The following is a 27835-nucleotide window of genomic DNA, read 5'->3' as shown; positions in this document are numbered from 1 at the left end:
AGCACATGGTGACGGACAGTTATTATGACACTGCCGAAGTGTTACCTGAGAAAAGAGGGTACTAGAAGAAAAGAAAAGGTGGGATGTTGGTGTGTATATGTGTTTGTGTGTGTGTTTGTGGGTGTGGGTGTGGGTGTGTGTGCTGCACCTGCAGAAAGACATGAGCTGTCTGGATATGTGCTGTTTCATTAGAAAGTGGAGCTGAGAAGAGCAGTACTGGACCTATAGCAATAAAAACCGCAGCAAAGAAATGACAGCCACGCTGTGAATCACCTGAATCCTCCACAGCCAGACACTGAAAGCTGCAGCAGCGAGTTCAGAACGCAACAAAGTCAAACTTCAAGGCTGAAGAATGGAAAGTTAAATTGGACAAAATGAGGTGCGCAGGGAGTTTGCTTGCTCTGCTATCTGACACTGCTGTTGCTTGAAAATGAGGTCAGAGTTCAAGCTCTGGCAATGCCTCTGGCTTGGGAGTGAAATGGGGGTGCTGTGACACAACCACACCTCCGCTGACACAGATAGCTTCTCCATGTGTGTGCACAGGAATGCGTATGAATGAATTTATTTCATGGCCTATCAGTTACTGTATGTCTTCATTCCCGATGCATCTCTTTCTCCACTCTGGATGCCAGCAGGGATAGCGGTGTGTGTGTGTGTGTGTGTGTGTGTGTGTGTGTGTGTTTGGGTGTGTTTTCAACGAACCTCCTGTGGATAAAGCTGTGATGCTATATGGTAATAAGATGTTTGTCTAACATAGCGCAGTCTAGCTGCATAGCTAAGTGTGAAACTCTATACCAGGAGAATTCAAGTCGGTAGTACAAGGGAAATCCAAGTGGGGCTCATGTTACACTTGTGACAGCGTGGTGGTCGGGGGAAAAAAATTCCAGTCTGAAAAATGTTGTTTTTAACAATGTCTCTACAGGGTAAAGCTAAAATAACACATCTATGTCTAAGTATGTGCACACAGAAGAGAAAAGGAAACACAAAATATGGTACACCAACAGAGATTTAACAGTATGCAGTTCTCGTCCAGGTTAAATCAAAGTTCTGGCATTATTTGCAGAGTTTAAAAGCAAACCAAAGAAATGCCATTGAAAATAATGTTCACTCCACTTGCCAGGTTTTAAAATGCACTGTGGTTTTGACAGTCTCCGACAGTACCTCAACCCATCCACATGGTTCAGTTAAAACATGACCAGAAATCACACACACACACACACACACGCACAAAAAACATGCAATATGCTGATATTACTTACAAAAATCATGATACATATTGTATTGGCACTTTAACAACATCCCTGCTGACTCTCAACACAGAAAGCCAACAAACTTCTGTAAAGGCTGCCAAGCTATAACAGTCAAAAATACCACATTAACCCAAGCAGAAAACAAAAACACAAAAACAGCCAAAACAGAACCAGCAACCACAACACATTCATAGGACAGCACATACACATATGCTGTATGTATTTAAAACCAGTCTCCTATTGTCACCTTGGGCACAAATTCCTTATCGAGCCAAATCTCCCTGACAATTGCACAGAGGATTAAAATGAGTAAAGATTTAAACTAAGTCCATGTTCATGGAACAAAGCAAGGCAAAGCCAGATAAAAGACGGAGAAATCCCTACAGTCCTGGAATATAATGAATATGTTTTTATCATGCTGACAATCTGATAAGAATGCTTGATAGGAGTGGGGGGAAACAGAGGAGTCTAGGAAGTATAAGTGAGTTTGTGGAGCTACAGGGTTTTAGTTTACCTCAGCAGTACTTCAACAATAGAGCAGCTTTAAGCAAGCACAGTCATAAAGAGCTTAGAGTTGGTTCTGCAGTGATGTAAAAATGCATCTTTGTTCTAATTCTATGTGCATTAAAAATGCATTAAAAGTTGCAATGCACTCCAACAACCCCACTTTGATACAGACGATAGCTTTTAGCATACACAGGAAGACAAGGCACATAAAGTCGTCTTTGAAATTACTGGTCAATTGAGCAATTGGTTGACTAAGGGGAATTTTAATCAGCCTTTTACTTAACTTTTCAGAGAATTACCCAACATTTAAAGGTCCCAGCCTTTCTGATAAAAGCATTTGCAGCCTTTTTTCTTTTTCTTTTTTTTTTTATTTTAGATCACTGAAAATTGAATCCCTTCATTCAGACAAAATAAGTGAAACAACACCTCAGGCTCTGTGAGCTGCAAGGACCGTAAGTTCTTTCTTGGGACACATCACTGAATGAATAATTAATCATTTAATTGGATTAAAAAATACAGTTTGATGATGAAATCATCAAATGCAGCACCAGCTGTCTTAAAATCAGATTTGATCAGTTAGTCTAATAGCCGCTGTATAATGTAGCTCCCTGATCCACCTGAAAAGGCGACCAATAAAAACCTCAGGACACAGTACTCCTACACATGCTGCTATATGCTTACATCTGCTGGTCCTGACACTTCTACTGCCTCGCTGCAGACACTCTGCTCTGCACTCTCTCCAAACACTGAGCTGCACAGACCACAGTGTACTGTTTACTCGCTGACTGTAGCTCCAATTCTGTGCCCATAATAATGAATGTGAGTGTCAAAGCAACCGTGGATTACAGACAGGCTGTCAGATCTAAGGCTTTGTTTTGCATTTATAAGTTTAATAAATGTCAGCATCAGAGATAAAATCAATACGCAGTCATAGCCCGTGTTAAATGCTTAGATTTCTTGTGAAAAGAGTGAATTCATGAGAAGAGACAGTGGACAGAAGCACATTGTTAAGTTTCATATCCAATACATGAAGCTCTATACCTTCAGATTTAATTCAGCTCAGCTGCCAGAAGAAAATCTTGGCACTGTATGTTTTTGCAAACCACAGATATGTTATATCTGTAGCGTTCATACAAATAATAAAGCATTTCTAATGTGATGTAGTACAGACACTTTTACTGTTAGTTTTTTTGGTGGGCAGGGCTTAGCTGGAGGCAAAACAATTCTCCAAAGACATTAGCCAGTGCTAGCTAGCAAGTTATGGCTTGTTTTAGACAGTTGAGGAAGGAGATGTGAGTGGTGCATTCAGAAATACTCATTCTGAGTGCCGGAGCATACCCTGGCACAAACTGGACCGCTCGTGAATTTGTGATGCATTCTAGATGTACCGTTCGGTTATCCAGAGCACGGCAATCTTCGAGTGGCAGAGCGCTCTCTGGGAACTCTGTCTGGAGCGCCGTGAGGAGTCAATGTGTGATTAACTTTGTCAGTTCATACAGAAATATAATACTCTTACTTTGATCCATGGGTGCATATCTGATGACAAGTTTGGGGGTGACACAATCAGTTGTGATTTTTTTTTAATTGCGCGCATGCAAATCATGCCCACAGAGCGCTTGAGATTCTCAGCATATTTCACAATTTCATAGAGGCTCATCACCATCACCAAATCATTCAAAAAGCACTACAAAGAGAATCATATGCTTACCTTTACTGTTTATTTCTCTTAAACAGCCAGTAGTACATGGAACCAGCCATCACCCTCCTTTTCACTGCTTCGCTGTTAGTTAATGCTACTTCTAGTTTCAGGGTCTCAGGTATGTTATGTTCACTCACGTTCTCATCTCTTGCCTCTCACGGATTCCCATTTCTCCTCATCATCTTCCCTTTCTCCCAGTATATAGGACTACTGTATACATTTGTTCAATTTCAATCATTTAAGCTGTTTAGAATTGGGGGGGACAGTTTGTGTTTTTCAGAATTTGGGGGGGACGTGTCCCCCCCGTCCCCCCCGGGATCTGCACCCATGCTTTGATCAACAGGAGTGACTGAATTTACGAACGCACCATGTCAGGTCACTCACTTTCCAGGACTGCAAGTGTTACTTGAATGAGTTAAGATCGACTAACGGGACCAGACTGACTGACCTGTATGCTCTCACTCAATGGATGGAAGATTGACACAGGTGGGATGACCAGCTCTGTGGTTGATTACTATGCCAATCGTACAAAGGAGGACGACACTTGAATCGCTTCCTTCAGTTTGTTTTGCTACTGAGCTAACATTAGCTAATGCGCTAAGAAGTTGGCGTTATCCCTCTTAATACCTCCCAATTTGTGATTAGGTTGGACATCCCTTAATAACATAACGTTATTCATCCCTACAACAGTAAATACTTTTTTCTCTAACCTGATATGAAGTGTGAGCTGCACATGTGAGCGTTTTTGATGATTGCCTCCGTCCAGTTCTTTGTCTTATCACATATAACCAGTTGTCTCTGTTTTTGTTGATGGGCAGTGGTGGCTGGTGTGTAAACTAAACTAAACTAAAATTTAAGTTTTAAGCCATGACTCCTTCTATTCTGGCTCCCAATAAAACAACATGATAATGTTTTAAGACTCCTATGTAGCCTACAGCCCTGTGGTGCCAAGTCGTGTTTTGCCTCCAGCTAACAAACTGACGTCATTGTGATGTTTGCCCTAAAAGGGTCTATATAAACTGACTTTGTCATCGGACGGGTGGCGGGGGTAGATGGCATGACACCAAGGCAAGACGCCAGCAAAGCTTAGGACCACGGTTGCTGTTTCCACCGGGTATAGTGCCACAAAAAGCGGCTGTTTTTTACTGAAACATTATTAAGTTTCCTGCCAAGATGGTGCTTCAAAAAGCTTGTTTATTTTACCAAGACATTAATGCATTTCCAGCAGGAATTGTGCCACCAAAACCTGGTATTTTAAGCCAAAACATGTTCTTTTCTGAACCATAAGCAAGGGCTTTTTGTGCCTATACACAAACATTAACATTAACCACAGCATTGCTGAATGTAAAGCTTGAATGTTCAACGTATCCGCTACATAATAATGTACAAATGTAATGTATCTATGGTTTACAGAAATCAACAATGCCAACATTTATTCCTGGGACTGAGTTCTTTGATTCCAAATTATAGTGGACGGATTAAAAACACAGCAAAAGCCAACTTTTCCGGGCTGTGGCTAAGGTTGCATGCGTGTGGGTGTCAGCACAATCTCCAACTGTGTTAACATTCAAATAGACAAAGAAATGTGTGCTGCTTTGACACTTCCTTCGGGGTTCTCTGCCTGGCATCAACAACTGCTCCAGCTCCAGGTGGAAATGTGTAATGTGAATGTTAGCTGTATTGCTGAAATATTTGATCTTTCCGCGACCTAGTTTGCATACTGTATGGCTCTTATCCAGCTCCTTTTTTCCCCCCTATTCAATTTGTAAAAGCCAAAATGTGTCCATTTGGATTGCTGGAAAATCCAAAATGACAGCTCAGACTCGGCCAGAAAGAAACGGCTGTAGACTCTGTTGTGGAGTTGGCTTAAATTTGAATTCAGTCAAAAACCCATCAGTGTGAGAAACAGGAGCAGTATGCTGAGTCGCTGAATAGGTTTGGTCTGACAGTATAAAAATGACAACAAAGGAATAACAATGTAGCACCAATTTATCTAATTTATCTATTTATATTACAAGCTGAATCAGAGCATATTCATAATGCACAGAGTGATGTTTTTGTCCCTCAGGATAATAAAGAATAACGTCTTTGGAAGAGCCATTGAACACTTATCAGAATCAGTTAATTAAACTAAACAAGATCAATGGCTTCCCCTAATTAATATTACATTCACCACATCATATCAGTTAAACGTGACTTCATCATGGTGTTTCACAATACACGGACAGACTAAGGAGAGTGGCCGGCTGTTTACCCAGCGGACGATACTTGGGCAGCCCTTTGGATTCAGATTGAGGAGTTTTCTGCACCAATGCACCGATCAATCCAAACAGAATCACAACGAAGAATCTTTTTTCCCCGCTCGTAGAAATATGCAACTGAGAGGAGTGCTACTCAAAGTTAATATCAGTTCAAGAACTTGGAGGGTCCAAATTATAGGGTAAAACATAGCTCAGCTAATGCCATTCAAATGCATACAGCCCTCAGATATCACTTCCAATGTTGCTACTTGGGCTGCAGCCTATCCCAGCTGACATTGGGCGAGAGGCAGGGTACACCCTAGACAGGTCACCAGACTATCACAGGCCTGACACATAGAGACAGACAACCATTCACACTCACATTCACACCTATGGACAATTTAGAGTCACCAGCTTCCTCCCACAGTCCAAAGACATGCAGGTTAATTGGTGAGACACTGGGAGAACATGCAAACTCCACACAGAAGGGCTCCCCATACCCGGGGTTCAAACCAGGAACCCTCTTGCTGTGAAGTAACAATGTTAACCACTGTACCACTGTGCACTGTCCATTTTCCCACTCATAGGAATATGCAACTGAGAGGAGTGCCACTCCAATTGCAGTCCAAGAATTTGGTCCAAATTATAGGGTAAAATGCATCTCAGCTAACACCATTCAAATAATTACACAGCCCTCGGATATCACTTCCCGTGTTGCTATTTTATTCCAGTGTAATGATCAATTTACTGATAAATGATAAAGGTCAATCTTCTGCACTTAGCATGCTCCAAGAAACTTCTATTCTTCAGTCACAATACTGAAATTTGATGTCATTTTACTTTACTTTACCCAGGTAGAGTTTACAGTACTAACCACTTATCCTGTTAGGGGTCAACAAGGGGCTGGAGCCTATCCCAGCTGACATTGGGCGAGAGGCAGGGTACACCCTGGACACGTCGTCAGACTATCACAGGGCTGACACATAGAGACAGACAACCATTCATGCTCACATTCACACCTACTGGTTACCTATGAGTCACCAATTACCTTAAATGTCTTTGGACTGTGGGAGGAAGCCAGAGTACCCAGAGATAACCCACGCTGACACAGGGAGAACACGCAATTCCAAACAGAGGGGCTCCCCCAAACCGGGGTTCAAACCAGGAACTCTCTTGCTGTGCGTTGACAATGCTAACCACTGTCCATTTTTTTCCACTCATAGAAATATGCAACTGAGAGGAGTGTCACTCCAACTGCCGTCCTAGAACTTGGAGGGTCCAAATTATAGGGTAATAAATCAAATAATCATACAGCCCTCAGATATCACTTTCAGTGTTGCTATTCTATTCCAGTGTAATGATCAATTTAATGATAATTGATCAGGGTCAATCTTCTGTAATTTGCTAATGCACAGTGTTAACCTGCCCCAAGAAACTTCTATTCTTCAGTCACAATACTGAAAATTGATTTAATTTTACTTTACTTTAGCTGGGTAGAGTTTACAGTACTTGGAAAAACAATCTGATCACTAAATAACTTGTTCTTTTATGGAGGATATGTAATTAATTTAATTGTCACTTAGGGAGAGGCACACTGAGAAATAACTCTTTTTGTTTGTCTCCCATGGGCTGGAGAGAGAAAAAAAAACACTGCAAATACCTAATTAGCCAATGAATAATTGCTGAGTTAATGGCCACCTCAAGATACAATCTTGAATGTAACAGTCACTCTCCAAATTAATGGGGCTGCGTATTGTGCGGTGGGACAAAGTGATTCTGCTCTCAGTAGCAAACTCTGATTTTTATGCCTTAATGCTTACTGCAGCCAAGCTTTTATCATAATTCTAATAAACACATTACTCACAGACATTGGCCGAACACCCAACACCTCCCAGTTGTGCAATTTGTCTCTCTGTCTGTCTTTCTCCCTCTGTCTTCATTTCGCTCAGATATACAAATGCGCCTTCATTCTGAGAGCATACAGAACTGAAATTTAATTCCAAAGCACACATCAAGCGCTCCCACAGAAAGTGTTTATCTTTTCCTTTCCCCCCTTTTTTTGCACAAGCTGTCCTTCACTTTGATATGAAATAAACTAAAAGCCAGCGCTGCCCATCACTCCTGTGCCAATGTCGGCGATGAAAATCAGCATGCATCTTGATCCAGAGAAGCAACAGCCTTTTTCTTTATCCCTCGCACGCATACGAGCACACATACATACTGTATTACAATTCTGCCAGTTTCAGACAGCAAACTTCAGAGGAGCTCTGCTGTTGCTTTGGGGTTTCCTCCAGTTTGGTTGGCGGGCCTCTGGATTATTTTAACTTTAACATGCAAGCAACACAACTCCAGAAACCACCGTAATTACGAGACCTGGTCAGGCCTTTGAATAATTTTGGCAGCCAGAACGTTGATCGAGCGTATGACTAGAGGGGGACGGGATGCCTCAGTTAAAATAGGACTGCCACATGGAGTTGATTTGGGGTTTTCTACATGGGGAGCCTGAGAGCAAGCCAGCACGCTTCTAACCAACAGTTATAGCAAATCATGAAACCAGTAGGAGCCAATGGGAGAGAGAATCATCTGCAGCTAAGGAGAACAGTAATTCCCGCTCAACTGCTTGCATAGTTCGGTCCATTACTTCTGTAATCTCACCTACTCTGACATTTGCTAGTGCCAAAACTCTGTGTAGACAGGATTAAAGCTGTGTGCAAACAAGAGCTGAAATATGCATACACATTATTGTTGTCAGATGTCTAAGCTATGCATATATGCATGGTTCTGTTTGATAAATCTCACTGAAACTGCCTAATTTCACTCCCACGTTTAGCCATAGATGGATGTACACACCCACAATCTACTGTCTGCATATAAATTGCCTCTGTCTGCTCCCGCAGTCTCCAGTGAAGCACAATTTCACTGCTTTGGCTTTGTCCACACTAAAACTGGTATTTTTGAAAACAGGGTTTTTCCTCCTTTTTCTAAAAACAATCCACAAGAGCACTGTTTTAAAAAATGTATCTGTCCAAATGAAAAATGCCAAAAACACAACTGACGCACTTACAAGAGCATGCCAAACCAACAGGCGGTGATATAAACCCTTTTTCTGTTAGTAAACAGTATGATGTTTTTTGGTGGGCGGGGCTTAACTGGAGGCAAAACAGTTCTCCACAGACATTAGCTAGCTCTAGCTACCAAGTTCTGTTGGCTTGTTTTAGACAATGGAGGAAGTTGATACGAGTGGTGCATTCAGATATACTCATTCCAAGTGCCGGAGCACATTCTGGCACAAACTGGACCGATTGTAAATCCCTACCAAATGTACCGTTCGGTTATCCAGAGCACCGCACTCCCAGAATGGCAGAGCGCACTCTCGGCACTCTGTCTGAAGAAAGTTAGCGTTACGGAGAAATCCAACATTCCTCTTAATACCTCCCCAATTGCTGATGAGGTGGACATGATAACCCTTAATACACATAATGGTATTCTACAACAGTAAATACTTTTCCCTAACCTGATATGAAGTGTGCACCGCACGTGAGCATTTTTGATGATCGCCTCCGTCCAGTTCTTTCGTTCAATCACATTTAACAATAGTTGTCTCTTTTTTGTTGACAACATTTTAAGAGTCCTATGTAGCCTACAGCCCTGTGGTGGTGAGGCATGTTTTGCCTCCAGCTAATGAAATTACGTCACTGGGACGTCAACCCTAAAAGGGTCTATAACCCTAACCCTAAAGCCATGTTGACTGACTAAAGTACCTTTTTCAAGTGGCCTAAAATGCAGGTTGTGTATGGACCAAAATACATAGAAAAAGCTACCTGTGTATGTGTGGACCATGTCTAAGCCCTCAGTCAGCACCAGAGCATCAATCCCTATGTATGGCTGTGGCTCGATGTTACACCCATAGGGCTCCATTTTCATGGCGGCCCTTGTCCTGACCCTTAAAATTGGCTTTTCCTGTCCGTGTGGTATTTTGATGCCTATGGCAGCGCACACAGAGCACAGGTGGGAGGACAGGCGCAAAGAAGTGGGTGGTTGATTCAAATGAGTTCGCACAAAGACAGTTATTTCAATAGAAATTGGGTCGAAGGCATTGTTCTGAGATTAGACGACAGTCTCTGTTGCCAATTAGGTGATTTTGTCAACAAGAGCAAACTATATCCTTGCAGCAAATGCTCAGAAACAACAAAATAATACTTAAAATGTAGTTAAAGTGTTTTAATTAAACAATCTTCGATAAGTAGATGCATTTGAATCAAAAGTTAGTAAGAGCTGTTTGTGCAGTATCTGTTCTCCACAGCTGCTTTATACTGTTTGACAACCTTCTTCTTCAGTTCATTAAATCGCTGCAGCCATCTGAAGTCAGCAGGACAGACATATGTGATAAATCTGCAGCCTCTGATTGTGCCGCAGTGCCATTACACACAACCATTTACTTTGATTAAATCACATGCAAACAACACCAGGCTGCTACTAAACAACCGCACGACTCTTACAACTCTCTACTCTGCCTGGTCATGCAAAATATTGATGCAATTCTGTATGCCGCTTTCTTCCTCAAAATGTTGCGTTTTAATCTTTATTTTTTTAAACTAATTGTGGCACAAACAATGCTGTATCACCTTAAGTATGATATAATGTGACCTTTTAAGATGTGAGATATAGTGACTGAAACAGCCTTGGAATAATGCTATCATATAATAATCATCCACCAGTTGCAATTTTTTATTTCTGTAGCCTTTTTGCACTTGTGCTGTGCTTGGAGACGCCCACACAGTGTGTGCACCCAAGACCTATCACCTTTGCGATGGCTGTTGTGCTTGTATAGTTAAAACAGGGCCCACAGTGTCATTAATTTATTAATCCATCACACATGCACCTTTAAACCATAATTGGTCACATAATCAAAAGCTATACTTCAATCCAAAGTTGAGAGTATGTGGCCAAAAGTTTGTTTTACAATCCTAGTTTATTCTGCTCATGAGACAACATGTGGATTGCCAACAGTAAATCAAGTTCTGAATTCATGCTGTCAAACTTTATCTGGAAATCGATGTGCTGTCATTGTCTGAGAGCGTCACACACAAGTCTTCCAGCTGCCACACATCAGTCCCAAACCGCCATGCTACAGTGGCAGCCAATGAGGTGTCAGGGCTCCGGAGACCCTTGTTGAATTGGTTTCTGAGGAAATCATAAACTCCTCAGTAATGCTGACAGTCTTCTCAGGCACCTGCATGTCTCTGGAGAACTTTTACGCTTAACAAGGCTGAGGTGACAGATTGCAGGAGAGGAGCAGGTTGAAGGACCGGCTTCCCTCTACGCAGAGAGCTGGGAATACACTTTATATTACATGCTGAACATTTACTTTCCGTCAGTCTTTATGGAAAAATATACTCTCTCCAACATTCAAGTCCTCTCCCACATGACATTGTTCCTGAAATAATCTCCTTGCCCTGAATTTGAGTCCCACAATGCTTCTCTGCAGACAGAAGGTCACACAGCTTGATGGAAGTGGGACAGCGGTGCTAAAAGTATCCTAACGATCCAGGCTGAGAGATTAATAACAGTTTTACATGGAAACCAGCATCCAGAGTGTTTTTCTGGTCTGGTTTAACTTTCCTGCATACCTCATTAGTCATCACTAACCTAGCCATTAATTACAATCAAATCAATATCTTAGAGGTATAATCAGCTTCTCCAGGATATTGCGATGTTGCATTTGGAACAGTTAAAGCAAATTCAACCACCGCCTGAATTTTGTCAAACCACCAAAACTTTTCTGCAGATTCGGACATTTCTCCAATTGCAGCAGCACCCCTCATAGGGTCACCAAACTCACTTCGTTGTTTTGATTAAAGATACGGACATGTGTGGCACAGACCTCTCACATTTACCAACAAAAATTACTGCTAATGACCATGCACGGCAAATCCCTGATGATCTGCATGAAAGCAGGGGTAAACTGTTTTGCACTGTGAGCAACCTTGTGGTGAAACACCAATTACATTGATTGACAACACTTTTCTACTCTTTTTTTTTACCTTTATTTAAACAGGAAGTCCCATTATGATTGAAAATCTCTTTTTTACAACAAAGACCTAGCCAAGGTCACGGCCAATCAATATGCAGCAAATACAGCATATCTTCCTGAGACCCTGTTTCCTCATATGAGGACATCACATTTTGGGTTTACTTGACCTTAGAGCTCAGAGTAGAGCCGCTGCTCCTTCACGTCGAAAGGGGTCAGTTGAGGTGGTTCAGGCATCTGATCAGGATGCCTCCTGGGCGCCTCCCACTGGAGGTGTTTCAGGCATGTCCCACTGGTAGGAGGCCCCAGGGCAGACCCAGAACATGCTGGAGGGATTACATGTCTCATCTGGCCTGGGAACACCTTGGGGTCCCCCAGGAGGGGCTGGAAAGCGTTGCTGTGGAGAGGGACGTCTGGGGTACTGGTGGATGGATGGATGGATGGATGGATGGATGGATGGATGGATGGTTTGAAGACATTGGGACTTTATTGCTGTCTTGTTTGAGGGCATTGGGACTTAATTATTGTTGACAGTGTTTAGTTAGTTTATACTTATCGGATCCTACTGATTCCAAATAGCTCAGAGAAATCAAAAATGCATACCAAACAAAAGTTCAGGTCTCAGGAGGCTATAATAGAAAAATCCACAGTAACACAACAGCAGCAACTATTCAAACATGGCCTGTCAAGAAAATGACATGACATGACAGATGTTCTTATATCTCGATCTATGGCAAGTGTTAACAGAATATAGGTGAGCTGGAAGTAAGACCTAAAACACTGCAACATGCATCATAGTTTTTTTTAAAAGATGCTGTGAAATCAGGCTTTTTAAGCTGCAACAATCTTAAAAAAAAGCCTGCAAAATCCTGAAGGGACTGTATAATACACAGAGGTGTGAATCACTTTTGGTCATTAGGCTCACAGTGACTGATAAATCCAAGATGAAACATTTCATATTTCATGGCAGAAGCATCTTATCACATACTTTTGCTCCTTTGTTGCTTAGTTATTTCAGTACTTTCTCTTGACTGACACTGCATTTCTTCTTTTGAGTCTCCTCTATCCCCGGGCCCCTGGGTGTAATCAGAAGAACCATGATGTGCTGGTAGAAAGAAAGCCTCCTACGTTGAAGTGCAGGAGCAGAACGGAAGCAGAGAGACTGAGAAAAGTGGGGAGGGGGGGCTGGATATAATGCTGCAGAAATGTACACAAATTTCAAGCAAACACGGTACTAATGAGGGTAGGGGTACTGTTGGCGGCCAGAGAAATGGGGCTTGGAAATGAAATGATTTCCCTATTACACCCTTCAGAACAAAAACTGAATTATTAAAATGAACATTTTCCATCTTGCCTTCCACACTAAAAAATTCCTCAACCATTGTCGGACGGAGGATGGAGGATTACTGGTACTTGAAGAGACGGGATTCAAACAGCAGTGAGTGAGTGGATATTGTTCCATGAGCATGTTTGAAGCTAGGATTTTATTTTGGTGCTGAATGCTCTTTGAGTCATTGTCATGCTTCTCTTAAGAATACCAATGACCTAATTACTGAGCATATTATGGGTATTAGTGAGCCGTATCTACATTGTCTTTCCAGCAACCTTGCAATTTTTTAACCATGCCAAAAATAACCCAAGAAAGGATTTTAAATTTCATCAGAATTGTATCAGAAAAGCCACTTCAAATTGAAGAAATTTGGGTTGGAATAATCTCATAAAGGATCCTGGTGGGACTCATTAATATCATGATAACAGTTTTGTTGCACATATTGACTTCACTTTTTAAAACCCCATCCTCCTGCATATTCCTAAAAACAATTTGCTTGTTTTTATTGTTTTGGTTGCTTCTTTTTTTTTGGGAACTCATCATTTTGATAACTAGCAGGGAGGCAGAGTGAGTGGCGGAGATATGGGAGCAGAAGCCTACAGCTCCAGAGGAATTGATGCCAGATGGTGTTCTCATTGAAGAAATTAACCAGCAAAATGAGAGTGAGAAATGGACTGGCGGGGTGTGGTTGCCCTTCCAGGAGCACACACACACACACACACACACACACACACACACTCACACAGTCTTGACGTTTTGTGGATCATTGATTGTGCTTCTTTAATGTATGAAATTCCACAGGTGGCTGCATGTACAGTAATTTAGGCAATTTATCAGCTGCTAATCTGCTCGGCTCACTCGCTTATCAAAAGAGAAGCCCTTGATGTTCAGGTGAATGGTTCCTTTGGGAAGCTGGGCGGTTCTGTTTCAGTGGAGCAAATATTCCTCACGAGGAACATAATACGATGAGCAGAAAACATAGAGCGTATTACGTTTTAGTTGTTATGACTCAGTTCCCTCAAGTGCTGAAATTGCAAATCGGTGCAATGTGGTGATATATCAACCTGGATAGCAGCAAAGCTATAAAATGAATACCTCTGATCTGTGCTTGAGTGCGCAGTTCAGTTACTTAAGGACTCAGTGTGTGGTTGTTATAAAAACACACACACAGTATGTGCCGTAAGATTTGCAATCCTAACTAAATGCCAAGTGATGGAGCATCACTGAAATGAAGTGTAATGGGAGTGGATAGGAGCAAAGATGGAGATCAGAGGATTGTTTTGGGGTTGTTTTCGGTGTTTCAAATTCTAAGTGAAAAGCAGACACACACACACACACACACACAGATGCATGCATGTATCCATTGTGGAGAGAGTGATGTGCACCATCATCTGATCATATCTCCACTTTACAGCCATTCCAAGGGTGCAGAATGATGCGCTCTGGGTGTCCTCTGGCTCCCCGCTGCACCCCAGTGACAAGAAATCTGTCACTGGCCAAGTCATCATCATTGGAGCTGTCTGCGCTGATACTTTCTCTCTGTCTTTCGTGATGAACTAGCAGCTGTAGTTAGACTGTAGCGTCGAGATAAATTGCCTTTGCTATCGGTGATCAAACATAAGGATCTCTGTTTTTACAGTGAAAAATAAAGCAGGAAAACTCTTTATCCCTCATATAATTGAGAACAGTGTCTGACTTACCTGATCCCCCTTTATCAGATGGATCGTCTTCCAAAACTTCACACATGCTTTCTCCTCTAACAGGGCTCTTTATGTATACAGCATGATCACTTATTTAAGTGCAACACTTACTCGAAGTATAACAATGTATCGATGATCAACAATTCAGTATCACTGATGCAAAGTGAAAACATTGTCGTATTAAAGATAGACCTTTTTCTAAAATTTTCCATTGCTTGTCTGTGTCACCGGCTGCTAGTGCGAGGCAGATAATGGCAAGCAGCCAAAAAGAATATGACAAGGATATTTGCTTCCCTTTCAGGAGTAAATCCGCACTGTGGAGATATTTTGGATTTCTGAGAAAGAGACAGGTCAACAGACAAAGCACATGCCATATGCAAACAATGTCTTAACGAGGTAAAATACGCAGGAAAAATGAGGATCCTGGCCGGGCATCTCACTCCATTACCTTGTTCTCACTGCAATGATATTAGCTGCTCTGTTTCAACAATCTTTACAATTATTTATATAGGGTTTTTTGTCTTTATGGCCAAAAGCAAAAAAGAAAGGGTTGGCAGCTTCTTCTGTCACTGCTTGTGTTAACTAGGCATATGATATTGTCTCATATCAGGACAGGAGGGAAAAGACCCCAATGGTGCTGGCATGGGTTAGCAACCCATGGTAGCAGTGGTGAGGCCTAGCAGCCTTACTACAACCAAAAATTAGCTACAGCCAACTTAGGAAAAATACCCCAAGAGTCAGCGAGAGCAGGGGTGGAAGATGACTCACAGGTGGATTACACGGTAACAGACATTGGAACGGACACGACTATGACTTGGATCTGTGACTCAGTGAAGGATAGGGGCACGGACCTATCCACCAGTGCTAGAATTAGCAGCAGTCAGGGCAAGGTGAGCGCATCTGTAGAGGATAAAAGTAGCACAGTTGAGAACAAGATGCTTCAGGTTTGTCCTTGCGGCTGGCAGAAAGTAACATCAGTGAGAGGCCTCAGAACTCATCAGGGAAAGAAGAAGTGTGTGGCAAAGAAAGGGCAGAGTAGCCGCATTGATCAGTACTTCCTAAGAAGTCAGTCGAGTCAGTCGGATGAAGTCCAGCGGCAGGTAGAAAACCACAGTTCGCAGGATATCAGTAACGCTGCCACTGAGGAGGAGGAGGAGGGGGTAGTAAGAGAGGATGCAGGTGACACTGAGGCCAGTATGCTAGCCAGAGAGAGAACCATGGAGCAAAAGGTTAGAGTTAGATGGCCTAGAGCAAATGACAGTAAAGAATGGGAGATAGTTAATAGAGATTTGTCAGTAATCTTGAGTAGGCTTAGAGGAAATGCAATGGAAAGGTTAGAAAAGATGGGAGATATAATGTATTCATATGGTGTAGAGAGGTTTGGGGTGCATGAGAGAAAGAGGAGTGAGAGGGTACAGTCAGGTAAGTCTAGGCGGCAGAGAGAAATAGAGAAGTTAGTCAAGGAAAGGAGACAGTTAAGAAAGCAGTGGAAAAAGGCTACAGAAGAAGAAAGGGAGGGAATTAAGGTGTTGCAAGAGGAGTTGAGAAGCAGGCTAGCAGTTCTTAGAAGGGCAGAGCATCTCAGGCAAAGAGGAGGAAGAAGGAATATGCTAGGACAGGTTTTTTCAGGGACCCTTTTAAGTTTGTTAAAGGATTGTTCAGCCAGGAAAAGGGAGGGCAGCTTAAAGCAGAAAGGCTAGAGGTTGAAGAATATTTGAGAAACACATATTCAGATTTGGAGAAGAATAGGATAGTAGGTTTCCCACCTGATATCCCTCCATTAGGAGGATAGAGCATGAGATGGATGTCAGGCCACCTAGGTGGAAGGAAGTTCAGGAGGTGGTCCGGCGTGCAAAGGCTTCTTCGGCCCCAGGGCCTAATGGAGTCCCCTACCGGGTTTATAAAAGTGCGATACCCTTAAATTTTTGTGGAAACAGCTAAGAATAGTTTGGGAAAAACAAATTATACCAAGAGCATGGCGTAGGGCAGGTCCTCATTCCTAAGGAGAAGGAGTCTGTGGACCTTAGCCAGTTCCGGATGATTTCTCTCTTGAATGTGGAGGGAAAATTTTCTTTAGTGTAGTAGCGCAGAGACTAGCTAGTTACTTAGAAAGGAATAGCTTAATAGATACCATGGTGCAGAAGGCAGGAATACCAGGTTTTTCAGGGTGTTTAGAGCATACTAGCATGATCTGGCACCAGATTCAGGCAGCGAAGATTAACAAAAGGGACCTACACGTAGTATTTTTAGATCTTGCAAATGCATTTGGTTCAGTTCCGCACAGCCTCATTTGGAGTGCGTTTGACTACTTCAGAGTGCCACAGGTAGTTGTTAACTTAGTGAAAGCATACTTTCAGGATATTAGGTTGTGTCTAAGTACAGCAGGTTTCACAACAGGTTGGCAGAGGCTAGAAATAGGCATCATGGCAGGGTGTACAATTTCTCCGTTAGCATTTACTATGGCAATGGAAGTAATCATCAGGGCTTCTAAGTGGGTGGTAGGTGGGGAGAGATGGCAGAATGGGTTGCATCTTCCACCAGTTAGGGCTTACATGGATGACATGACACTGGTGACCACAACAATGCCATGTACAAAGAGGCTACTAGAGAAGGTAAATAAGAACCTCAAGTGGGCCAGCATGAAAATCAAGCCTAGTAAATCTAGAAGCATCTCGATATGTAGAGGGAAATTAAGTGATAGGAAGTTTGTCATAGATGACGAGGACATCCCAACAATTAGGGAAAAGTCAGTAAAGAGCTTAGGTAGGTTGTACAATGTAGAGTTGAATGATAAGGAACAGGTGGTGAAATTTAGAAAGATGTGGGTGTAGGATTGGATAGAATAGATAAATCAGAACTTCGAGGAAAGTTGTAGGTGTGGTGTTTGCAATTTGGGCTATATCCTAGGTTAATATGGCCTCTGTCTATTTATGAATTTCCTATAACTGTTGTGGAGAATTGAAAGGTTGGTTAGCTCCTACATTAGGAAGTGGTTGGGCGCTCCTAGATGCCTAAATAGTGTTGCATTGTATGGAAAAGGGATACTTCAGCTGCCAGTAACTAGTTTAACAGAGGAATTTAAATGTACCAAGGTCAGGACAGAGCTCTTGTTAGCTGGGAGTAAGGATGTGGTAGTTAGGAGTGTGGTTCCAAATCCAACCAAGGAGGAAGTGGAACCCAAGATCGGCAGTTCAGGAGGCAGAGGCAGCTCTTAGACATGCAGAGATTGTAGGTAATGTTCAGTTTGGCCGGGGAGGCCTGGGGCTTGGCTCAGGTAAACCGGTATGGAATACAGCAGGCCTCAAAGATAAAAGAAAGCTGGTTGTAGAACAGATACGCAAACAGGAAGAGATAGTAAGGGGTGCAAAGGTAGTGGCCCAGGCTAAACAGGGACAGTGGTTGAATTGGGAAAGTGTAGAGAAGAGGAAGCTTAGTTGGAGGGACCTGTGGAGTATGGAGGAGAATCGTATTAGATTCCTGATAGGGGCTACATACGATGTCTTACCAACCCCCCAGAACCTAAAACTGTGGGTAAATGAGGACCCGTCATGCCCATTGTGTTCACGCATCGCAACTTTAAAGCATATTTTGTCAGGTTGCAAAGTTAGCTTGTCACAAGGCCGATATACATGGCGACATAATCAGGTGTTGAAATGTTTAGCTGCAGGCATTGAAGGGAAACGAAGACAGGTGAATTCAGAAGGTGTTAAGGATAGGAGTTTAGTAATTCAGTTTGTCCGTGAGGAGAGAAATACAGAAGGGATAAGTTAGTGAGGAGGCAAAGGTGTGGCCGCCTAGAAGGTGCTTGTGATTGGGAAATGCAAGTAGATTTAGGGGGAAAGCTTGTTGTTCCTCAGGAAATAGTCTGTACCAGGCAGAGGCCTGACTTAGTGTTGTGGTCAGTGAGTCAACAGATAGTTTATTTCATCGAGCTGACAGTTCCTTGGGAAGACTCAGTGGAAGAAGCATATGAAAGAAAAAAGCTTAGATATGCAGACTTAGGAGCAGAAGCTGAGCAGCGAGGATGGAAGACTAGGATTTGTCCAGTGGAAGTGGGGTGTAGGGGATTCATAGCAAGATCAACTGTCTCACTCCTGGGAACTCGGAGTCGGGACAGAGTTTGAGGAAGACAGTGAGGGAAATGTCAGATGAAGCAATTAAATGCAGCCAGTTTATCTATTACAGAAGAAATAATGTCAGCTGGGGGCCAGCAGGGAGAACTACTAAGCAGGGCACATAACTCCTTGAGATCAGGTGGAGAGATCCACTTCCTGTCAGGAGAAATCCAGGAAGAGGAAGTATTTAAGTGTGGGAGTGGCCTATTGGAATCCATTTTGTTTGAGGCCATGCGGCAAGGTGAGTGTGCTTGCTGATCCTGTAAGTCCAGTTAGCTCCTTTAACTTTAGCTTATATTGTAGTTATGCTATGTAGTGTGTGAAATAGAGTATGGTGAATGTGACAGGAAAGCTAGTATCAGCATTGCTTCTGCCTGGAGCTCGCATGTATGGAGCCTGGGTTTGGTTGAAGATGGCAGTGCTGTTTGGGCTGAGAAAGCCATGTGTATGTAAGGAGGAAATCCAGGAAGAGGAAGGTTATTTAAGTGTGGGAGTGGCCTATCTGAATCCATTTTGTTTGAGACCATGCTGCAAAGTGAGTGTGTTTGCTGATCCTGTGAGTTCATTTATCTCCTTTAACTTTAGCTTACATTGTAGTTATGCTATGTAGCGTGTGAAATAGAGTATGGTGAATGTGCTAGTAAAGGTAGTATCAGCATTGCTTCTGCCTGGAGCTCGCATAAACGGAGCCTGGGTTTGGTTGAAGGTGGCAGTGCTGTTCTGTTTGGGCTGAGATCACTGTCTAGCCTCCTGGAGGTGTCATTGTTGTGAGGGCTCGTCTTGGGGAGGTAGACTGTACAGCCTAACCCGGCGGGGGAGTGTGATAGCCTAACAAGGCTTCCCTCCCTGGGTCTACCTCCTCTGTGGTAATATAGGTAAGGTAAAGGAGGTTGTTCGGTTAGTGTGGGGAGCAGTGAGACCTGGCATTAGGGGAGTGTCTCTGGGACGCCAGAGATCACTGTCTAGCCTCCTGGAGGTGTCGTGGGACCAACTAGACGAAACACCGGTGAAAGGAGGTTCCCACCCGATGACCCCAAAGACATGTTAGTTATCACTGCTCATTGGTCTGTATAGTTAAGCCTTGCCATAATAGTTTGTCGTAGGGCTTAGGAGGTTATTCACTGAGTGCTGATCCCTTCTTATTTATTTATTTATTTACTTATTTATTTATTTTTTTTTTTTTTTTTAGAGCACAAACTTCTTGTGTTTATTTGAATTCAATCGCTGGCCCCTGGATTGAAATTCAAATTGGAATTGGAATTCAATTCAAAATTGTATCACTGCAGACTTTATGATATCAGCTAGGGCTGCCCCCAAAAGTCGTCTAAACGTAGTCGAACAGAAAGGTTATTAGATGGCAAGATTCCATTGGTAGCTTAGTCGCACAAAAAAATAAACAAGCAAACGTGAAATTCTGTTAGGAGCTGCACCTTGTCAAAATAAATCAAAATCTGTATAACTGGACCAAGTGGGACTTTAATTTGAAAGGACAGACACAGGAAGAGGCCACGCTCAGCAGTCAGACAGGAGTCAGGTTACAAACCAATCACAGCCGACACATATCTTTCCCTTCTTCTGTAAATATTCAGTGATTAATAGTTGATCATGTTTGTGCAGGGCTACCCAGAGCTTTACATCTGTCCCACGGACAATAGGCTTGGAAGAAGATCAGCTCTGCACTCAGGAGTTCAGGTAAATAGGCTATGCTACAGTGCTTGTTAAGGTTCAGATACAACCTGCCACCTGAAAAAACATGGCGCAGAAATGGCACAAGAGTGACGCCCAGCCTTGCATTTTCCTGGCAGTGTACGGCCCCTAATTTCCGGGGCTGGTACCTGCAGTTATTCCACAGGCTAGTTAATAACATGTCGGGCAGGAAATCCAAAGTGTGGGATCATTTTGAGAAGGTGAAGGACGAACCCAAGGTGATATGTAAACTCATCTTCATTGGTCGACTACAAACATGACGTATCATCTGAAACATGGAAGTAGCTACATGCCCATTAGCCACTTAGCACAATCATTACTGCTTTGCCCACAGTGTCATTAACAGGCGGCTCGCTCAGTGTGTGACGTGCACTTGTAGATAAAATATAGGCCTATATTAATGAAGGTTCATTAGTACGGTTTTGTATTTCTCTGTAATGTAGCACAGTGTTAACAATGTTACTGATACTATTCTTTCTCACACCTTCAACTCAAACCATTGTGTTGGCCCGCCCAAAATATATAACTTAATAATTAAATCAATGTCGTAAACATGCAGGCGACTACTCAACTAATGGCCCTAAATGACGACTATTGGTCGGCTAGGAAAATTTTTAGTCAGGGGCAGCCCTAATATGAGCAAATACTGTATTGCTGTCCAAAGAATCAATATAATACAACATAATGAAACTAGTGATTTTCATCCGCAACTTCTGCTCTCTACTGCCCATGAGCTCCAGACTGAGGGAGTCACACGTGTCCTCTAAACAGCAGGCACTAGGACACCCTTCCCCTGGAGCTTCAACAAAGACATCCTATTTTTGTGACTTCTCAAGAAGAATGAAGAGAAAGTCTGTATCCTATTTTTCTTGGGCAAAAATGGAAATATAAGGACCTGTCCTGAAACTGCAGACACAGTGCAAAGATCACTCACCCTGCTTACTCATAAGAAGTGGTCAAGCTGGGTTCAAAACGATAAACTTGAAAGGCACTTTCATGTCTTTATGGTTTCCAGGCACAGACAGTTCCTACATTTTGCCTTTTAGGGAGGACCTTAAAGGGTATGGAGAGTTACTTCTCAGATGCTTCCATTTTTCAAAGTGTGTGGACACAGTGAGAAATACACTGCGCCGGAGAATACACGTTTTCTTCCACCTGGACAAATTATCATCTTGTCACTGAAGCAGCTCTTTTTCTACAAGAAAGAAAGTGCAAACACTTCGTAGCCACCATGCAAATCTACAAGGTGTGCCTGGTGCAAAAATAGTGATGTATGTTTGGGTATTAGTACCTGCAAATCGGGGCTTTCAGCAGATGATGTAGATATTTCTTGTCATAAAGTCAAAGTAATGTTCACAACTACTTTCCTCAGCCAAAATATTCTGAAGAAAAAAGCTCAACATCAGGGACATAGTTACTTTCACTGGATGAACTCTGTGACTCCTACCAAGACGCATATTTATATCTATATTTTTATCATATCTAAGTCCACAGAACAAATGTAAACTTTCTCAGGCCTGTATCCATCAGTGTGCCGACAACGTTGCTTTGCATTTACTGGCACATGAAGCCGGACAGGACATCGCAGTCATCACAACATGAGTAATGGCCCTCAGACTACAGGCTGCACAGAAGCTGCAGTAGCACTTTGCGCTGAGTGTATCATACAGCTCTATCTAGAAATGTAGGGAAGCTTCCATCTTGAGTATTATTTTCTCTGCCAAGGTAAATGGAGGAAAATCGCTGCTGTTACCACAGCTTTTCATCTGGTGCTACCGCTGTGTTTGTAGTGCCATAGTTCACACAATTTTTTTCCAGAAAAGAGGAAAAAAAAGTTTGTGAAAGAAGTATAAAACTTTATACAAAAGCTGTTATCTTTGCCCAGTATGACGTGTCAGCTGAAGTGCTTTCATGTACTTTCATAACTGTGATTTTACAGTTAGACTTCTTTTTCAGTATTCTTCAGTAAAATCAACTAGAAGAAAGGTATCAGAACTTTGACACTGATAACCTGTCCATGGATCGTCCATCGCAGGTCCGGCTGACTACAGACAGACATGTTTTTTAATATTCACTTAAAGACTTAAATCAAAGTTTGGAGGGTATTTTGAATACACCCTTCTTCTGCAGCTCTTCCGTCTCTGTCCTAAGCCCCTCCCATAGGCAAATACACGCAGTTCATCCAGCAACCCAGTGTTTCCTGTACACTGATCTATTAGCTAGGTAACCAACCCACGGTCCCATCACCTCACTCCCTGCCACTGTAGACTGCTTCACCAGGAGGAGAGCATGCAGCAGCTCTATACCTTCAGTTGGCAACTGTAGCACCTCGAATTTGGCCAGTACAAACCCCCCAGCGCTGGGTGTCACAGCGAGTTGCTGGCCAGTGGCAGTGATTGAGTGGGGAGTTGGGGCCGTCCATTCCCCCAAAGCTGGGGTTTGTGGTGGCTGGATTGCTATGGCCACTGATGGTGCATCTCCAGAACTGCTGCCTGCTGTCTTCCCCGCAAAGTGGTCTTTAGTGGTGGGGAGTGGGGCGGAGGACACACTGTGATTCAAGGTTCTAGCCTTAACGTTAGCTACTACACTTTGGTCCTGGTTAGCAGAAGGCTAAACTATTAGCAACATTTCTGACTCTACTTTTGATTGGCCAGCTAACCTTTTGGGTTGCTCTGCAGTGTAGGCAGTTGTTGCCAATGCTGGGAGAGCTACTTTCTATGAAGGATTCTCCACTAGCCAGCCTTCCACCAAAGGGACATTCATGCGCATCTGCATTTGTAGAGCGGCCAACAGGAATGCCCTCCCTCTGAAATTATCTGTGACTGGCCAAAGTCTCCCATCATGACCTCTTTTTGTTTATCAGACCTCAAATGAGACAAGAATTAGCTAGGTAGCCAGCTCATGGTCCCATCACCTCACTCCCTGCCTCTTTGGACTGCTTCACCAGGAAGGGAGCATGCAGCTACTCCACACCTTCAGTCAGCAACTGTGGCAGCTCGAATTTGGGCAACACAGACTCCCCAGCGCCTGGTGTCACAGCAGGCTCCTGGGCAAGGGGCAGTGCCAGGTCTTGGCGCCAGAAAGTTTGCTGATTGAGTGGGGTGTTGGGGCTGTCTGGTTGCCAAGAGCCGGGTTGTTTGCAGTGGCTTGATTTGTGTTGCTGCAGCCACTAACTCGGGTCCATCTCCAGAGCTGCTGCCTGCTCTCTTCCCCACAAGGTGGTGTGTAGTGGTGGGGAGTGAGGCAGAGAACACACTGTAATTCGAGGTTTTAGCTAACATTAGCTACATAAAGATGAACATGAAGCAAGCCCATGGTCTAATCACCTCACTCCTTGCCACTGTGGTCTATTTAGCAAGGAGCGGAGCATGAAGCAGCCCCACATCTTCAGTCGGCAACTGTAGCGGCAGTGCCAGGTCTCAGCAGCAGATAGTTTTCTGATTGAGTGGGGAGTCGGAGCAGTCTGGTCCCCTGGACCTGGGGTTTTGTGGTTTCTGTGGCTACTGACTGGGGGTCCATCTCTGGAACTGCTGCCTGCTCTCTTCCCAGCGAGGTGGTCTGTAGTGGCGGGGAGTGAGGCGGAGGACACACTGTGAGTCAAGGTTCTAGCTAATGTTAGTTACATAAACATGTACATGAAGCCATAGCTGTGAGCCTTTGGTTACAGGTAGCAGAATGCTAAACTATTAGCAACCTTACCATCCATCTCTGAAACACTGCCATCAGACTCTCTTTTAGACTCTAATTTAGGCTAACTTTTTGGGTTGCTTTGCAGTGTAGGCAGTTGTTGTCAATGCTGGAAGAGCAACTTTCTCTGCAGAGTTCTCCACCACTGAATCAGCCTTTCACCGAAGGGACGTTCACGCACATCTGCATTTGTGGAGCGGCCAACAGGGACGCCCTCTCTTTGATATAACCTGTGACTGGCCAAAGTCTCCTGTCATGACCTAGATTTTCTAAAGCCTGAAAACTGAGTCAAGGAGTTACATGAGTCTAGTTTTCTCTCAGTGCACTTGTATTACAATATGGTCAAATTTTATTATGTGATTTTTGCCCGATGACACTACAGTAAAACTGTTTACCCAAGCTTTATTGATAATCCTGAACTTAACCCCTCTGCTTTACAACTTATTTGAGAGAGAGAAAAACAGATACACAAAAGATGTTTTCACTGATAGAAAATGATGAGCTCCCATGATATTTTTCTCTTACTAATTCACAAATGTTGAGACGAAGCAGAAAACTAGGGCTGTTGCGAAGAGTGATAAAGCATTGAATGATGTTGCAACTGGAAAACAAAACGAGACAAGAAGGTCAAGGGTGGGAGGGCCATTCTGTTAATGTACCGGCTTGTTTCAAGGCTTTGGCTGTTTGTGGCTGAAGCACACAGCAAGACAGAAGAGTGTACAGGTTGTGATGAAAATCCTGTCAGGTGTGGCCAAACTGACCTTTTGGAAAAACAGAAAAAATGGATTCAGAGTGAAGGAGCAACAGACCATGTCCTGATGTCAGGGTTGTTGGCATCTGCCTCAGCAGTGAGTCTGGGTATTTCACACTGATAGGAAACGTGGTTAACATCAGCTTACTGGGCGTAGCGTGTGTCCTGTTGTCTCTTTAGAACAATTTCTTACATTATGTAATTTCTTTGCACAATATGTTAGCCTACACAGTATTTGATTATATTAAATTATTCTAGTATCACCCACACAGTCTAACCTAGATCAAAAATTATGATCTCAAAACTAAAGTGTCTGTTGAATTAGTTAAAAAGTCAATAAACTTTTCCCATCCATTTAAATAACCGTTGTTATTTGTATAATATCCTTCCGAAATAAACTGGTATTTGATAGAGTTAAACTAACAGTATAAATCTTTGTTTCTGTAACATCCCCCAACGAGAAGAGATCCAGCTCCAGGTGTAAACTCATCAATGAACCTCACCCCAAAACACAGATATGACAGTACTGAAAAAGACGGACTGTTGACGCAGGTTCTGAACCACGAAACCGGCATTCATCTGATTCTCTAATATCCCGTATTCAGCATTTTTTCAGTAGCAAAAGTACTTGGTAAATGAATCAACAGTTGTTATATATATATATCAAACAAAAGTGAGTCTGGGTATTTCACACTGATTGAAAATGTGGTTAACGTAAGCTTACTGAGCGAAGTGTGTGTGCTGTTGTCTCTTAAAAACAATCTCTAACATTATGTAACTTCTGTACACAATAACGTAGCCTACAAACTATTTGACTATATTGAAATCCTCCTTGTATCGCCCACACAGTCTAAACTAGATCAAAAATTATAACCTCAAAACTAAATTGTCTGTTGTGTTAGTTGAAAAAAGTCAAAAAGGTATACCGGCACAAGGTGGACGAATACACCTGAAGCCAAAAACAAGCAAAGCAATAGAAAGTGATCTATTTTGGTGCAAGTCTTTGTAGAGGAAAAACTTAATCCTCAAGCGTGGGTTTCACACAGAAGAAGAGTTTGAAGCGAGACAGAAGTTTGGGATGCAACAAAAAACTGCCCCGAGGAGTGAAATAGTAGAAAGATGCAGCTTTAATGAAGACGAAATTATGAAGATGATAATCAGCTTTTGAAAGCAGAGAACTTTGAAGAATCTCATAATCTACATGCAGCTTCGTGTTTCATCCCATTTGCAGGTGCCTTGCTCCCTTAACCCCAGCTTGTGTGCTGCACATGCTGTAGGACTCTGATGATGTATAGCCATGTGACTTCCTCCATTACTCATGCGAAACATATACATTGAATTTAAGATATCACTGTTAATTAAACATGTGGTCCTTTAAGGGAATAGCTTCTTCATTAATGGTGCTGTCTGTTTCATTGAGCTCCAGTCTGCTCCACCAGACTACAGTATAAGATCCTGTATTTTAATCACAGCAATCCCCTGAACTTGGCTTCGGGTCTTATACAGGCGTGACTGAGACAAGCCCAGATAAAACAACCTATAGCTGAATGTCTCATGGGTTCAATCGGTCCCAGTGAGCTCCAGTTATCATATTAGCACTGAATATGTGCTGTCAGCATACTATAAAGAAGTGGATATGACGCCTAGGCTAATCCCTTCACATGCATGTATTTATTTCTTGCAGGATTTTTTTTTATATATGTGTGTTTAAAATGTATATTTTTAAAAGGGAGGGTGTCTAATTAGGTAGATGAAGTTGCTGTGCACATTTTCATTTCTCATCATGCAGTGTGCACCGTCTCTCCGCTTCGTGCACTGGACTGCAGAGCGCTGTTAAAATTCAGAGCAAGTATTCAGAGAAGACAGCACTTGCTCTTTCCTGGACGTTCAAGAGTAGCCCAAGTAGGAAAGGAGAGGAAGAAGCTGCCACCCCACGGCCCCACACTGTGGCAGGGTATGATAGAAAAATAAATAAATAAACACAGCACCCTGTGTTCACTGAAGCAAGCAGGTAGAAGAACTTCCCACCCCTCCACCCTGCTTATAAGTAGGTAAAATAGGTGTCAAACTTACCACCCCCATGTCCAGCTGCTCGGTAGTCTGAGACGGAGCCGCTCCAGTCAGAGGTAAAAGCCACAGTATCGGCACCAGCAGCAGCATCTCCGGTGAAGTATTCCTCATCCACTTGTGAAGAGCCAGAGAAATCATCATGCCCTATGACAGGCTGATCCTGCAGGGCTCAGACACCGACCCCGACAGCCGCATCCACGGGATAAATCACACGCCGACACTCGGGTTAAATTCTGCCCCAGTAAGTCTACCTGACTGTTGAGCGCAAACACATAAAACACATTAAAACCGGCGCTGGTAAAAACACTTAAGAGCATTAGAGCAGTTTATGTCCCGCAAACTGCGCTCCTAACTAACACCTAAGTGCTCATGAGCACGGATAAGCTGCGTATCGTTGTGTTGGTCTCAAGTCCAGCAGAGGTAATATCCCTGGAGCATGAGGCGCGAGCTCCCCTCTCTCTCCTCGTAGCGTCTCGAGCGCTGGAAAATGAAAGCAGCTGCGTGCGGTTGTGTCGCGAGCAGCAGAGATCAACCTCAAGTCAGCCACAATAACCTGTCACACTTCCGGGCACAATTCCCAAAATAAAACAGTCACTGCTGAATTTTTAAAAAGGTAAGTAGTCCAATAAATTACACATACGTAATTTTATTTATCTATTTACTTAATTGTTTTATTTATTTTATTAGGGGTTTAAGTTCCTGAATCTAAAACATTTAGGATTATTTTTTGCGTAAATGTGTGTGTAGC

General features: G+C 42.9%; 1 protein-coding gene across 1 annotated transcript in view; it reads right to left on the bottom strand.

Annotated features, from left to right (window-relative positions):
• Nucleotides 1-27598, bottom strand: part of mmp17a (matrix metallopeptidase 17a) — a 144917-nt gene extending 117319 nt beyond the window's left edge. The window contains exon 1 of the mRNA XM_049604670.1: nt 27091-27598. Coding sequence (XP_049460627.1) covers nt 27091-27228 — 138 coding nt within the window. The 5' untranslated portion in view covers nt 27229-27598. The remainder of the gene's footprint in view (nt 1-27090) is intronic.
• Between the last annotated feature and the right edge of the window lie 237 nt (nt 27599-27835).

The sequence above is a fragment of the Epinephelus fuscoguttatus genome, linkage group LG18, assembly GCF_011397635.1.
Source record: "Epinephelus fuscoguttatus linkage group LG18, E.fuscoguttatus.final_Chr_v1".
NCBI lineage: Eukaryota > Metazoa > Chordata > Actinopteri > Perciformes > Serranidae > Epinephelus > Epinephelus fuscoguttatus.
Note: the sequence above shows the minus strand (reverse complement) of the source record. Positions and strands in the feature narration are given on the sequence as shown.